At 33.0% G+C, this 13,318-nt stretch overlaps 3 protein-coding genes across 3 annotated transcripts in view; 2 read left to right on the forward strand and 1 right to left on the reverse strand.

Moving 5' to 3' along the window:
- Positions 1–12,476, reverse strand: part of LOC123874600 (myogenesis-regulating glycosidase-like) — a 29,568-nt gene extending 17,092 nt beyond the window's left edge. Inside the window, exon 1 of the mRNA XM_045920086.1 lies at positions 12,299–12,476. The gene's annotated coding sequence lies outside the window, so the exon portion shown is untranslated. The remainder of the gene's footprint in view (positions 1–12,298) is intronic.
- On the forward strand, positions 6,618–7,846 carry LOC123874599 (tubulin-specific chaperone A). Its single transcript, XM_045920085.1, has 2 exons — positions 6,618–6,922; positions 7,671–7,846. The coding sequence occupies exons 1-2, from the start codon at positions 6,714–6,716 to the stop codon at positions 7,798–7,800; spliced, it is 339 nt and encodes a 112-aa protein (XP_045776041.1). The 5' UTR covers positions 6,618–6,713; the 3' UTR covers positions 7,801–7,846.
- Positions 7,852–10,753, forward strand: LOC123874598 (inverted formin-2-like). The gene is made up of 4 exons (XM_045920084.1): positions 7,852–8,694; positions 9,080–9,266; positions 9,889–10,111; positions 10,541–10,753. The coding sequence occupies exons 1-4, from the start codon at positions 7,852–7,854 to the stop codon at positions 10,623–10,625; spliced, it is 1,338 nt and encodes a 445-aa protein (XP_045776040.1). The 3' UTR covers positions 10,626–10,753.
- Positions 12,477–13,318: the final 842 nt, after the last annotated feature.

Genomic DNA, 13,318 nt, shown 5'->3' on the forward strand with positions numbered 1-13,318 from the left:
TGTCAACAAGTTTGGTCATCATGTACACAAGAAACTGAAAATGGATAGCTCTGCCTTAGAAAATATCTTTGATGCTCAACATAAAATCATCAAACATGTTGGTACACCCATTGACCCAAACGACTGTGCTACTAAACTATATGTTGACAAATTCTTAGATGGGCTCTATATACGATTAAAAACAGTAGAGGAAACATTGTTGCAGTTAAAATCAGAAATAAATAGTCTAAAAAGGAATATAGAAGGTGTAAGTCGTAAATTCAAAAAATGAGCAAAGATAGTGTAGTAAATGAAATACATAAAAATGTTAGGAAAAATTTTCCTCGAAGACATGTTATACTTAAAGACATTGATGATGTATGGCAGGCCGATTTAGTTGATATGCAATCATTCTCAAAAGATAATTCACAATATAAATATATTTTAACAGTCATCGATGCTTTTTCAAAGTATGCATGGGCATATCCGCTTAAACTTAAAAATAAAGAAACTGTGACTGAAGCATTTAGTAAGTTACTAGAAAAAGGTCGTGTTCCCAAAAATCTACAAACTGATTTAGGAACAGAATTTTATAATAGTTGTTTCAAAAAATTATTACAAAAATACGGTATAAATCATTATTCCACTTATTCCACTAAAAAGGCGTCAATAGTAGAAAGATTTATAAGAACGTTGAAAACTAAAATGTACAAGCAATTTAGCTTGCAAGGGAATTACAAATGGAATGATGGAACCCTCGAGCACATCATGAAAAAATATAACTCCACATTTCACAGAACAATTGGTACAGCTCCAGATAAAGTTAATGAAAAGAATAAACAAAATATACTAAAAAGATACAGACTACTACAATTATCAGCACCATCGCAGAAACGTTCAAAATTCAAAATTGGAGATTATGTAAGAATAAGCAAATACAAAGGAACTTTTGACAAAGGATATACTCCCAACTGGTCAACTGAAATTTTTAATATAGCTCAAGTTCAAAACACTCATCCAATTACTTACCTTCTAAAAGATGCAAGACAGCGACCTATTTTAGGATCATTCTATACTGAAGAATTACAAAAAACAAAACATCCTGATATATATCTTATTGAAAAGGTTTTAAAAACAAAAGGAAATAAATTATATGTCAAATGGTTAGGTCTGCCGCCTAGTGAAAACAGTTGGATAGATAAACTAAATCTTTTATAAACACATTTTATGTTAACAACTTTCAGTCTCTTATTATCTACGATACTGAGCAGAGTTCTCTTTTATTAAAAATGGAGAAACAACCATCCAAGCGTAAAATGACTTTGAGAAGAAAATCTAACAATTTGAAAACAAGTAATTCTGGTGCTGGTTTTAAGAAAAGCTTTAAGGATATTGTATCTCGCGCGAAAAAACATATCCATAAATTGAAACCTAAATGCAAAAAAGCTGCAATCGAATTAGCTCTTGCTGCTGCTAAGGAATTAGCAGCGACATCTTCAGTTAATGTACCGCGTATAATACCCATACCAAAGACAGGTGGGGTTTTGCCACTAGTCCCCATATTTGCAGGATTGTCTGCCGCGGGCAGCTTAGCGGGTGGTACTGCTAGTATAGTGAAAGCAGTCAATGCTATTAATTTAATGAAAAAAAAATTTCAAGAACTAAAGAGACATAACGAGAAGATGGAAACATTGTGTATCGGAAAAGGATTATTTATAAAGCCCTATGGTAATGGTTTGGGAATATACACAGCAAAGGAAAAAAACTGATTCGGCGGCTACCTAATCGTGCTCTAAGTAACTTGGATATTCTAAAAATTTCAAAAAATATTCCTTATTTCAGAGGTGTATTTATGAGAAATGAACTTCCAAAATATCCTTTTAAAAAAGAGTGTGGTATCATCAACTTAGATAGCTCTGAAAATCCTGGAACTCATTGGGTAGCCTATGCAAAAATAAATAATTACATTGAATACTTTGATAGTTATGGTAATTTGAAACCGCCTAAAGAATTTGTAAAATATGTGGGAGCGAATATTAATTATAATTATGACAATTATCAAGGATCTAATTCTTATAACTGTGGCCATCTATGTATCAAATTTCTTATTAATTTTTGGAATAAAAATTGAAAATAAATAGATGATACAAAAATATGTAAGCTCATTTAACCATCATGTCTATTACACTCACGATCGTGGGTGAAAAATCTATTCTAGAATCATTTTACGCCCCTCCTCTTATTTTGGAAGACGAATATGAGTGTGGCTTAGTATATTTTTCTGCATTTAATTCAATTCCAAATGTAGACTATAATAATAATGTGTTTGAATATGGAGAAGAGAAAAAAAGAATTCTTATTCAACCAGGTGCTTACGATTTACAAGATTTGTATGAATACCTAAAAGAAAGAGTTGAAAATTGTGAATTACAAATAAAATCTAACATCAATACAATGACATGCTCTTTGTACTGTACTGAAACTATAAACTTTAATTCAGAAAATAGTATTGGACCTATGCTAGGTTTTTCTAACGAAAAACTAAAAGCAAATAAATGGCATGAATCTACAGAATCCGTTAACATTCTACCACTGTCTGTCATAAGGATCGAATGTGATCTTGTACAGAGTTCGTACACTAACGGTTCTCCTTCACATATTATTTATGAGTTTGTGCCAAACATTCCTCCAGGTCATAGATTTATAGAATCTCCAAGTAATGTGATATATTTTCCGGTCAAAAGAAAGATAATTTCATCAATAACAATAAAAATTTTGGATTTGGAAGGCAATAATATAAATTTTAAGGGCGAAACTATTGTTTTGTGTCTTCATTTGAAAAAGTCAAAATGATCGTATTTAACAAAAGTAATTATTATAAAGAGTATAACCCAACTATTAAGAAAGTTATTACCAAGGAAAGTGTAAAACAAAGAAGACGTGTTAGAGTATATAAAAAAATTCATCAGAGTAATAAACAATTTCTTAAAGCCCTCGGCTTCAAAGTATGAGCCTCCTTCAGATCAACGAATTACCTGAATTCGATAACTCTATCGAGAGTTATGAGGTTCATACATATAATCCATACAATAACAGTTTCAATGAAAATGATGAAATTCGGATACCTATTCACCAGCAAGATATTTACGTGTTACCATCAGCCAGTTCCATTTACATTGAAGGAAAAGTTTCGGTGACTCATAAAGATCAAGCTGGCAAAGTTCAAAAGAAAAGTGTTGACTTCAGTAATAATGCAATTGCATTTCTTTTTCAAGATATCCGATACGAAATGAATGGTGTTGAAATCGATCGTATTAGAAATGCTGGAATAACTACAACCATAAAATCTTTCATTTCAATGAATAGCGGTGACAGTAAAGCGGCTGCTGCTTGGGGTTGGAATATAGACGGATTTAAAAATCAAAATGGAAATTTTAATGCTTTGATACCCTTAAATAAGATTTTAGGTTTTGCTGAAGACTACAATAAAATAATAATAAACTGTAAACATGAACTCATACTTAACAGAGGTAGTACTAACATAAATAGTGTTGTCATGGGTAGCGATGATATTGTAGACATTGATATACAGAGAATCCAATGGCGAGTACCACATATTAAAGTATCAGATCAGCAAAGATTAATACTTTTAAGGAAATTAGAAAAAGATAATCCCGTACAAATAGCATTTAGAAATTGGGATTTGTATGAATATCCATTATTGCCAAAAACTACCAAACATTCATGGGCGTTAAAGACTGCTTCTCAATTAGAAAAACCTCGATATGTTATATTTGGTTTGCAAACTAATAGAAAAAACGTTAAAAACAGAGACAGCACAATATTCGATCATTGTACATTAACCAATGTCACATTATTCCTGAATTCCCACTATTATCCGTATGATGCTTTAAATCTCAAGTTTGAGGAAAATAAATACAGTATATTATACGACATGTACACCAAGTTTCGTCAGTCGTTTTACAACCTTCCTATTGATCCACTGCTTGATCTTCATACATTTAAAGAAATAGCGCCTTTATTTGTCATAGATTGTTCCAGACAAAATGAAAATTTAAAAACTGGTCCAGTTGATGTTCGTCTGGAAATAGAAACGTCTCAGGAAATTCCAAGCAATACCAGCGCTTACTGTTTAATCATAAACGATCGTCTTGTGGAGTATAGGCCGCTGAGTAACATTGTTCGAAAACTATCATGAAAATTATTGTGGACGTTCAAGGTTTTAAAAATGATCAAAATTACTTTCTGCCTAAAGAGATTGCTATAGTGTATAGTGATCGAGTTCAAGTTTTGTTAATAAAACCGCCATATCCCTATGAATGGCTAACAGACACAGAAAAGAAACAAGTTAAATGGATTGAAAAGAATAGAAAAATATTATGGAGCGAGGGAATCGTGCCTTACGAGACCTATAAATACCATCTAATAGATATTTTAAAAAATAATGATATTTATTGTAAAGGCCTTGAAAAGCAGTTATGGTTAAAAGATATATTAAGTAATCCTAACGTACATAATTTAGAAGATAAAGGATGTCCTCGTTTATTAACATTGTATGAGTTGTATAATTCACATTCTGACATATATAGTTGTGTTTATCATCCGACCATCTGTGCGCTGAAAAATGTAACTTGTTTAAAAAAGTGGTGTATGAATAATAAAGTTTTAGATGATTAAATATGCTTGTTTAACTTCCATATACCTGCTTCTTTTGTTTAATTTACTGATTATACTCGTATTGAAAACACAATATTTGGTGTAGGTTGTTATAGCCAAATAGTTGTTTTTCATGTTGTAAAAATATTACATTTGAAGAGTAATTTTAAAATTCAAGGTTTCTTAGTACCTATCTAGTTTTATCACCATATTTGCTCGTGCAAATAGAATGAATATTTCGTTCTTAAACCATGTGAATAGTTTGTTCAAAATACGGATAGTTGATTAATTTTTGCTTGGATTTAGCTACACTCCATTTATTTAATGTGTTGTTGAGGACAGTAGTTTAGAATTGGGGAATTCTGTATCAAAATTGGTGGCGATTTTGGATCACGGCGAGCGAAGCGAGCGAGCGTAGCGAGAGTGATCCAAAATCCCCACCAATTTTGATACAGAATCCCCAATTCAACACTACTGGTAAAAGTTCAAATTGAGATTTTCAATAATGTTGTAGGCATCTATTCTAGAACATTCCTTACCTACATACTTATCGCTTTGTTAAAGAATGGACGAAAGAGCCAATAACTATTTTGAAATCATGTTCAGATGCCTAAATATGTTCGTAATTTATAATAATATCAAATTAATGTAAGTAGGTTAATACCTAGGTACCAGAAGTTTTATTACATTGGGATGGATTTTTTATTCTTAGATCATAAGGATCTCCAAAAGATACAATTACCTAGAGTGCAATTTCATAGTGTTACCTACCTACTTCGAGTTATCTGTTATTTAATCCAATCTTGTAGCATCCCAACGGGTTCGGCAGGCAATTGTTATCATTTTATCAACCGATCGCCGTTTGATAAGATACAGTCATTCATATCAAGTATTTTGTTTATTCTTATTTACAATATGTTATTGATTTATGACTTAATATTGAAGAAAGTGGGCTAAAAATGATTTGAGGCTACATGACTCATATTCTATTAGGTACGAAAAAAGAAATTCTTGAAAAAATCGGGCTAAGCTAATTTTATTGTTAGTCAAGTAGGTATACACCGAGATAGTTGGTGGTTGGTTATAAATACGTGGTTCATGCACTATGAAGTAACGAACCTACGATTTTTATAGGTAGGTACCTACATTTAAAATATTCTAAAGGACCGGCTGCGCGAGCCGGTAAATATCATCGGTAAATATAGTTTGTATGAAGCAAGGCGCTGCCGTGTCGCGTCGCGTTGCTCAGCGCAGCGCAAATTCGTTTGGACTTAGTTTTGTTCAACCGGAACTTTAAACGCACTTAACTAAATCAACGGAAAAATGTAATTAACATAGTTACCTACCTAGTTACTAAGAAATTATGCTACATAATATAATCACCAATATATTATATTGGTGATTATTATAAAGACTGGAATCCAAAGCCGCAATAATAGTAAAAAACAAATCTTTGATAACTTGTGGTATAGGAACGCCTGCCAACGTCATTTTACTGTCAAATGTCTCATTTGTCAATGTCAAATGTCAATGTTTGGCAGTGTTTCCACTTTTAAGGACTTCGCCCTATTTTAGGGTGAATAGGTGAATATTAGGTATGGCCCTTTTTTAAATTACGTAGACAGTAATTTACTAAGGTTTGGGCTAAAATCGAACTTTAAATGGTAACTAATCAACTGGTCTGTAGGGGGCTAGTTACTCTGTTTTTTATACTTACCCAATGTATAATTTGTATTATTTTTAAATAAACAAAAGGGATAGTTACCTAGTTATTATTTTGGAAATGGAAGTAAACTCTTCTTCACAAAACTCAAGAATCGTGAAATGATATTCGTGATAGACGTGAAATAATGTAGTTCTTTATATTACTAATAACTGTCTATGCGCCCCAAATAACATAGTAAAAAATTAGGGTAATTTAAGGCGGATTCCTATAGAAATTAGGGTAAAAAATAACCGTGAGTGGAAACACTGATGTTTGCTATGAATTATGATTCATTTTTCGAATTAAACAAAAATTAAACAAGCAACTTTCGAGCGTGTTATAACTTTTAACGATGGCAGATCCCCGCATCAGGCAAATAAAGATCAAAACTGGCGTGGTTAAACGCATAGCCAAGGAGAAAGTTGTTTACGAGAAGGAGGCTGAACAGCAAAAGGCTAGGATACAAAAGATAAAAGACGAAGGGCAAGACGAGCATAATATAAGAAAGCAGGAGGAGGTCCTTCAAGAGTCGCTTATGATGGTACCGGACTGCCAGCGGCGGTGAGTTGTGTTCTAAATTTAAATTTACGCTTCGGGGAGGTCTTTAAAGGTGTATTTTTTCCCCAGTTATCGTATTTACAGAAATATTGATTATGACTATGGCAGGTGATTTGAACTTTGGAGGTTATATTTCATGCTACACTTTTGGGTAGGTAATCGTTTTTAATGGTACCTATTGGGTGCTATTGGCATGGTTAATAGGTAATTAGGTAAGTAATCCTGTCATTATTTAATAGAGAAAGATTTTTGAGTTAAGGTGATTCCTAAAAATATGTTTGGTGATTAAAAGTATAACAATTACTGTTCAATTTAATTTTTGCAATACGCTGCCTGCACAAATTTCTTATACAATACGAGGAGCTGGAGGAACAAAACCGGACTAGTCCACAAAATTAAATTTTACAGGAAAAAATGGAGGCTACAATTGTATTTTTAAGACATTTCTTTAGGATCTGGTTTTGTTTGAAAACACACTTTTTCAGGTTATTATCAAACCTTTGAGCCTGTTTTCTTTAAAAAATAGTAACAGGTATCAATGTTACTAAACAAAGATACTGCGATTAAAAAAAAATTGAATTAAAAGAAGACAACTGGTTTTGTTTGCCAGCTCCCTGTAGTATAATATCAACTAGGTTTTATATTTGATAAAAATCTAAAAAGTAATCTAATCTAGATGTCTTTATGCTGGTCACTTAAGTCCTTCCTGGTTATATTATGAAATTCTAAACTGTTTCAATTTTTTTTTCAGGTTAGCGAAGGCATTTGCAGATCTAAAGAATACATTAAACACAGAACAAGATCTCAAAGAGCACGAGGACTACAAAGCGGCCGAACAAGTATTAAAAGACGCTGAGCCCCAACTGCCCGAATCATCATAATCTATACAACTTTACTAATATCTTTACATATATATTAATAATATAATAATCATGTCTTATACACCAAGCTTTTATAAAGGAAGCAATTTTACATTCCAAAGTAACAAGCAAAATTTTCAAAATAATCCTGCACATTTACTTTTACCCCCACCACCTCCACCTCTAGTAACCTCTAACCCTGCTCATTTACTTTTACCCCCACCACCACCACCTCTAGTGACCTCTAACCCTGCTCATTTACCTTTACCCCCACCACCACCACCTCTAGTGACCTCTAACCCTGCTCATTTACCTTTACCCCCACCACCGCCACCTCTAGTGACCTCTAATCCTGCACATTTACATTTACCCCCACCCCCTCCACCTCTAGTGACCTCTAATCCTGCTCGTTTACTTCTTCCCCCACCCCCACCCCCACCACCTCCGGTAACGCCATTTTTATTTACTCCAGAATTGACAGATCAAGAATACATTAAAAAATTCGAAGTCCGCATACCCTACAAAGTTAAGCCAAAGGTTAATTTTGTTCATGTTTCTCAAGTCCACGAGACTTTGTATGAATTAGTTCTTTCACTGAACGATTTAAAAGTTCAAGAAGGAAAGTTGTCTTCAAACATTGATACGTTATCAGAAGAAGAATGGACGGAAGCTCTCAAGAGTGTAAATACAAATAAAAATGTTATACAACGTACAATATCGAAATTGAGCAGTTCATACCTAGATATGAGCAGGAAACTTGTTGCCAAAAGAACAGCAAAGAGGTTACGATTGAAAAGGCTTAGAGAAGAGAGGAAGAGAGAGAAGAAGGAAAGAATAAAGGAGTTGGAAGAGAGATCGCGCAAGATTGATGAGAATTTACAGAAGATAAAAGATGACATTCAGAAGGCTAAACAGGTATTTATCTATACTAATATTGACTGACATAATATCAACGTAACTATTTGACTAATTTTTGCAACTCATTGGAAAGTGTACTAAATAAACAATAATTTTAAACAATTTCCAAAAGTTAGTCAAACAGCCTATAAACTTATTTTGCAAGTAAATAGATTTTTTATAGTTTTTAGCGAGAAAGAAAAAAATTCATATCCTGCCACAAGTGGTAAGCTAAGAAACAATGATATTCTACTGCAAGCTTTTAACCTCACTAGTGGCAGGATATTTTTTCTATGAAACAGCCACTGGTTGCCATTTAGGCACTCTTTTTAAACTTTATTTTGAGTGTAGAAAGAATTAGAGGTACTCAAAAATGTCATAAATTGATTAAAACCATTTACAGGAAGAAGAAGCCAAAATCAAAGCAGATATTCTTCTAAAAGAAGTGATAAGAAAGAAACATGATGCTAAAAAGGCCATAGCAAAGTTGGACGCTCTTGTGAAGTTAAGAAGAGCGAGACAGAACACCGCGAGAGGGAGAGGGCAAGAGGTATCTGAAGCGGAGACTACTGCCTTTCAAAATAATATTGGTAAGCACAAAAACTACTCAAGTTTCTCCTTCACCTTTATTGGCGTCACTCAGAAAAGCAGGTATTATTTAAATATTTTTATCGAATTATTGGAATGTCCTCTCCAAAACCAACACAAAAAACACAAATTCAATGTGTAAGGTTATCCGAGAGTTTTAATCTAAACAAACTAATGCCAAAATAAGTAATTTAATTAGAGCGTGATTGCTATCACAACATCTAATTATTCAGTTCACAATCCAAATACCGAAAATATGCGATATCGCTCCGAATCTCAGAAGGAGACTGAACTAAAACCTTCGAAACACCCGTATTTATGCAAGTTCAATCTTGTTGGCCTCCTAGCAACAGATTGTATGACATCGAATGAGCCAAATAACGATTTTATCAAACTACCTGCATTAGGTAAATTAATAATTTTATATTATTTTTGACAACTCAAATCAATTTTTAAAAATAACCTTACACCTTTTAGTCAAAACTATGGTTATGTGTAACCTCTATAATCAAAATATTCACTGTTTTTTTAGGGTTCCCGACCTCAAAACGGTTCAGTCCTATAGTTGTTTTTTTTTGTATAAAAATAGAACTTTCTGGTAAAATAAAAACTTTCTTTTCCCAGAGCAAATCTCAAAGCTATGGCAACAAAAGCTGTTAACTTACGAGGAGGAGGAACGCGAGTCCAGAGCTCAATTGGAACAGAACAACAAACTGAACAATTCCCCTACGTTTAAAGAGTTGAAGGTCAAAGAGAACTTGGTGGAATGGCGACGGGCGATGTTTGGTGACGATGTGAACCCCCAGGTTGATTTTCAAGGCGATTTGGCGAAATTCATAGCTGTTAGGTACGTATCGTGAATAAACAAACAAAAATATACAGGGTGTAACCAGAACGCTAGCAAATACTGCGGCATTGACTTCGGGTGACCTATTTATGGAACGTTCGTTGACCCCTAGCGTTAATCAGATGTTTCATTTGACGTATCGTGGAAAAACAAAAAAAAATTCAAAAGAAAAATAAAACCGACTTTAAAAATTACAAACACTAAAAAGTAAAAAATAATTTTTGTTCTATACGTGTATTGTATGTAATGTATCATACATTACACGTGTAGGATCAAAAATTATTTTTTACTTTTTAGTGTTTGTGGTTTTTGAAGTCGGTTTTATTTTTCTTTTGATTTTTTTTTATTAGTTTTAGGATGGTAGTACGTACTGTAAGTGATTTTCGATCACTTGGATCTTGTAAATATTATAATTTCTCATTGTTTCAGATCGCAATGGGATGCGTACATAGATGACAGCGCGGAGTCAACCCCCCTCCCTATAGGCTGGTTGGTCCCCAACTCGGTTACTTAGTAACTACTAATTTACTATGTAATTGCGACGCGGAGCTTACTATATTTTTCATATGCTAGTTTGTAGAAATTAATTAATTACGTTTTGTACGCATTTATGCTTCGGAATAAATTGTTTTTTTGTAATAATTTGGCTCTTCATTTTCCCAAAAAAAGGAAAAATTCGAAAATTATCGGCCATTCTATAAAAAAACGGCCAAGTGAAAATCAGACTCGCGCAACAAGGGTTCCGTACTTTGGTATTTTTTCGACATTTTGCACGATACATCAAAATCCGAAAACCATGAATCTATGGTTCCATCACAAAACAAGTGTAAATTAAAAATTTTCAACACCCCCGACAAATCATTTTCAAATAAATAATTGTGTATATCTACGTCCATCTTGACAGCTTGACATTTCTGTGGTCGGAAGGAAAAGGGGCACAAGTCGCATTTTTCACTAAAATTACAAAAACTCACAAATGAAATATATTATTTCAAGCTTCAAGGGAAAAAGGCATATTTTACGAAAACTTTATTTATTCCAGAATAAAAACTGAACAAAAATTGGGCACAAGTCGATTATCGTTTGTCTTAACCACTTCTTAACAAAGAATAGGGGCACAACATAAATCATGCCTACTTGTAACAAGGTTTCGCAAAATTTTTGGTTTGGAATATGGCATCATGTCTATACTTAGTTCTCAAATCGTTGCGTTTCAGAACAAAAAAAGCTCATGATAAATGACCGAAGTTGCACTGTTTAATTGTTTTGGTGTTTTTTTGGGCCAATTATTACTATCGAACCGTTAGGTAACCGATTCCATTATAGGACAACACTGTTTGTTAGGCACCTGGACCTTTGCGCAAGATTTCACCACCATTGTTTTATTTAAGTCAGTTATGGATTCTTTTGTACCACTTCGGAAGTACCTAAGTACCTAGGTAATAAGTTTTCTAATTTATTATTACTTAGTTAACGGTTTAGTTATAACTTATTGGTTATTTTTTGTTGTCAAAACGTGTCCGTAGTCCTACGCCCTCTCCTATAATTTTGTTGTATAATTTGTATATTACCGGTAAATTCAGAAATATATTTCTCTAGATTCATCTTACTCACAACGAAAGAAAGAGGAAGACCAACAATATAAGGTCCATTATAAAACTTAAAAGAAACAGAGGATACATTATATAAACCAAAAAGGAAGAATAGTTAGTGCGAGTAAAGTAAAACACATATCTATGAGTAAAACATTAATCAGATTGCAGGAAGAAATCTGCTAATAAAATTTACCTTTGAGCAGCAAAGTCAGATATTTCAAGAGTACTGAAACCATAGTGATTTCAATAAGAGAGTTTTATATTTAGCACAACTGATTTCACATGGTCCTAAAAAGATTGTAGGTCCGTTTAACGATCAGTGGACAAAATTTATTTTTGGAAGAAATGTCAATTACATTGACCATGTATTTCGGGATTAGATTGTCTGGAGTTTAGAAGTCTTAGTTGAAATAAGAATCTTTCAAACAGACATTTTGTGAGACAGACAAATTTATGCGAACAGTTTTTAAAAATCCTTCTTTGAAATATCCGGCATTATTACAAGTAATCACAAAACTAGATCTTACAACTCCACCTTCTAAAATTTCGGAAGAAAAGAATAACTACATAAGCTACTTACTTTATGACTTACCTAACTTATAGATCTCATTATTCACGACGACACACAGGCAAAACCTATCTTCTATTAGGCTTGAACTTAACAATTTATGTGGGTACGAAATGTATAAAGAAGACATATCCAGTTTCCAGATTACACTTTGGCAAAATATTTAAGAGCACTGGTCTTAAATTCAAAAGCCAGTTCTAGACACGTGTCATACCTATGACGCGATACATATGATAATTAAATTAGTAGAGCCCATTGAAAAAGAGACACCATCTTGACAGTCATCAAATAAAAGCAGATTTTGCTAATCTAGAAAATTGAAGAAACAAAGAAACCTTCAGCAATGAAAGATTAACCTTTGGTTTGCAGCAATTCTTATTAACATCACTTTTAAAAATAATTTACAGACATACAAAAATTAAATGTAATATAAATCTAAATCTAATATAATATAATATTTAATATAATATAATATCAAAATCACATTTACATAAACATAGAATCATGTAAAAATCTGTGTTAATAACACAAATACATACTTCCAATTATTGAGATTTGAACCAGTTACATCCGGTGATCTAAGATTATAAGTATTTTTATCAAATAAATGAATAATATAGCAAACAAATTATCTTAATTTGTTCGTTTTTATTAATAACTACTTACTAAAAAAATGGCCTAAGTTTAAGAAACGGTGTCTCGACTAATTTCTTTCTTTGGCCCGTACTGGCGAAACGAGCTGTAGCCGCGTATCTGACTTATGCCCCTTTTCCTTACGACCACAGATTTGTCAATTGACACTTGAATATTATGAACCTAAGGGTTATCTAACCTTCTTTTCTACAAGAAAACTAGAAAAGAGCTGATAACTCTTAAACGGCTGAACCGATTTTTTTGGATTATAGCTAAGAACACTCGATCAAGCCACCTTTCAAACAAAAAAAAGTAAATTAAAATCAGTTCATTCGTTTAGGCGCTACGATGCCACAGACAGATACACAGATACACACGTCAAACTTATAACACCCCTCTTTTTGGGTCGGG

The sequence above is a fragment of the Maniola jurtina genome, chromosome 18 (assembly GCF_905333055.1).
Source record: "Maniola jurtina chromosome 18, ilManJurt1.1, whole genome shotgun sequence".
Lineage (NCBI taxonomy): Eukaryota > Metazoa > Arthropoda > Insecta > Lepidoptera > Nymphalidae > Maniola > Maniola jurtina.

Coding starts and splice junctions, on each gene's coding strand:
- LOC123874599 (XM_045920085.1), top strand. CDS start 6,714: ATGGCAGATCCCCGCATCAGGCAAATAAAGATCAAAACTGGCGTGGTT. Junction 6,923..7,670: donor GTACCGGACTGCCAGCGGCG/GTGAGTTGTGTT, acceptor TTTTTTTTTCAG/GTTAGCGAAGGCATTTGCAG.
- LOC123874598 (XM_045920084.1), top strand. CDS start 7,852: ATGTCTTATACACCAAGCTTTTATAAAGGAAGCAATTTTACATTCCAA. Junction 9,267..9,888: donor TGCCTTTCAAAATAATATTG/GTAAGCACAAAA, acceptor TTCTTTTCCCAG/AGCAAATCTCAAAGCTATGG. Junction 10,112..10,540: donor GCGAAATTCATAGCTGTTAG/GTACGTATCGTG, acceptor TCATTGTTTCAG/ATCGCAATGGGATGCGTACA.